Source organism: Bison bison, unplaced genomic scaffold (genome assembly GCF_000754665.1).
Source record: "Bison bison bison isolate TAMUID 2011002044 unplaced genomic scaffold, Bison_UMD1.0 scf7180017864285, whole genome shotgun sequence".
NCBI lineage: Eukaryota > Metazoa > Chordata > Mammalia > Artiodactyla > Bovidae > Bison > Bison bison.
The window spans coordinates 2295029-2296986 of record NW_011494857.1 but is presented as its reverse complement, the minus strand read 5'-3'; the positions used below and the strand labels follow the sequence as shown (position 1 = coordinate 2296986).

At 53.3% G+C, this 1958-nt stretch overlaps 1 protein-coding gene across 1 annotated transcript in view; it reads left to right on the top strand.

The window, feature by feature from the left end:
• LOC104995699 (kallikrein-8-like) overlaps positions 1–1940 on the top strand; it is a 5272-nt gene extending 3332 nt beyond the window's left edge. Inside the window, exon 5 of the mRNA XM_010849672.1 lies at positions 1785–1940. Coding sequence (XP_010847974.1) covers positions 1785–1940 — 156 coding nt within the window. The remainder of the gene's footprint in view (positions 1–1784) is intronic.
• The last annotated feature ends 18 nt before the right edge of the window (positions 1941–1958 follow it).

Here is a 1958-nt window from a genome sequence, read left to right as displayed (position 1 = left end):
GGGGGCGGGGGGGGTTCCTCTTCACTGAGGTGCGCGAGCCTCTCATTGCTGTCTTGTTGCCGAGTGCAGGCTCTAGGCGCGTGAGCTCAGTAGTGTGGTGTCCGGGCTTAGTTCCTCTGCAGCATGTGGGATCTTCCCAGGCCAGGGATCAAACCCGAGTCCCCTGCATTTGCAGGCAGATTCTTATCCACTGGGGCACCGGGGAAGTCCTGAAACGTCCTTCTTCCCTTGCTCGCCTTGCAGAGATGTGAGGCTTGGCAGTGGGGTGATCTCAAAGAGTCAGCACCCCTGTCTCTACAGAGTGGGAAGCGAGTTCAGAGGAGGCACACTCTCCCTGCAGGCCGCACAGTGCAGGAATCAGAATAATTGAATCATCCTTGCTGTTTCTTTGGGAAGGCTTGCCAGCGGGGGAAGGTGCAGGGAGGGGCAGGGGATTAAAGGGAGTGAGAAGCTAAGTCCTTGAGGGATAAGCTCCCTGCCCTCTTTCCTACTGTTAGCACCTGGAATTCGTGCTGACTTTCCTACTTTTCTCCGGGTCCTGACTGGGTTCCCTAGCATGGCTGCCTTCTCCTATGACTGGTTCCTTGGGGAGCAATGCTGTTTTCCCAACTGGCCAGAGGATGGCACCGTTGATTTCAGGGCTCCCTCAATGGGCTCCCCATCCTCAAGATGACACATCTTGGGCTTTGCCATTGATACAGCACTCTCTAGCCTACTGGCTTCAAGTTCAGTCCTCAGGGCTCCACTTGGATTTGTCCCCACCCCCTTTGCTAAGGATTGGTCCCTGAAGACAATGCTTCAATGCTCCCTTTCCTATTGGCCAGGAATAGAGTCATTCCCTTTCTCATTGGCCAAGAACAGAATCATTTCCATGAGTAGATCCTGCTATGGAAGCTAGTCTTTTCTGGATGATTCCTTAGAGACAATAATGTCTTCCCACATACTCCCCACCTTTTCCCCTTGGGTGTGTGTATATCCACAAGAACCTGGCTCCTTTCTCCTGTGTTTTGTAACCAGATGATCTCTTCCAGATTGGCCAGGAATTGTTGTTGTTACTGTTCAGTCGCTCAGCCATGTCCCACTCTTTGCGACCCCATGGACTGCAGCATGCCAGGCTCCCCTGTCCTTCACTATCTCCCACAGTTTGCTCAAACTCGTGTGTATTGAGTCGGTGATGCCATCCAACCATCTCATCCTCTATCGTCCCCTTCTCTTGACGTCAGTCTTTCCCAGCATCAGGGTCTTTTCCAATGAGTCAGCTCTTCGCATCAGGTGGCCAAAATATGGAGGAGCTCAGTCTCCCCGATGCAATTGCTACTCTCTGCTCTCTGGATTGGACCCCCCAGAGAGCATTCTCTTCCCGCGTTGATCAGGATTTCCTCCATTGCCCTTAGACATCCTGTCTGTAATCCCACACATGGAAGCCCCACCCCTCTCTCTCACATTGGTCCCAGGATACAATGATCTTATGCCTGGGGAACCAATCACGTGACAGAGATGGTACAAATGCTGGCATGTGTGTTTCCGTTGGTTGCTCAGTCAGTCCAACTCTTTGTGATCCCATGGGCTGTCCGCCAGGCTCTTCTGTCCAGGGGATTCACCAGGCAAGCATGCTGGAGTGGGTAGCCATCCCCTTCTCCAGGGGATCTTCCAGACCCAGGAATTGAACCCAGGTCTCCTGCATTGTGGGCAGATTCTTTACCATCTGAGTCACCAGGGAAGCCCACGAAATGCTGGTAACAGCTGAGCAACTTAGGTGAAAATCTTCTATTCCCCCCTTCTAGGGAGATTCTGGGGGCCCGCTGGTGTGCAATGGCGTTCTCCATGGCATCACATCGTGGGGCTCAGACCCCTGTGGGCGGCCTGAGAAACCTGGTGTCTACAGCAAAGTCTGCCGCTCCCTGGACTGGATTAAGAAGACCATAGGCCGCAGGGGCTGATCCCAAGACAAGCTCTAA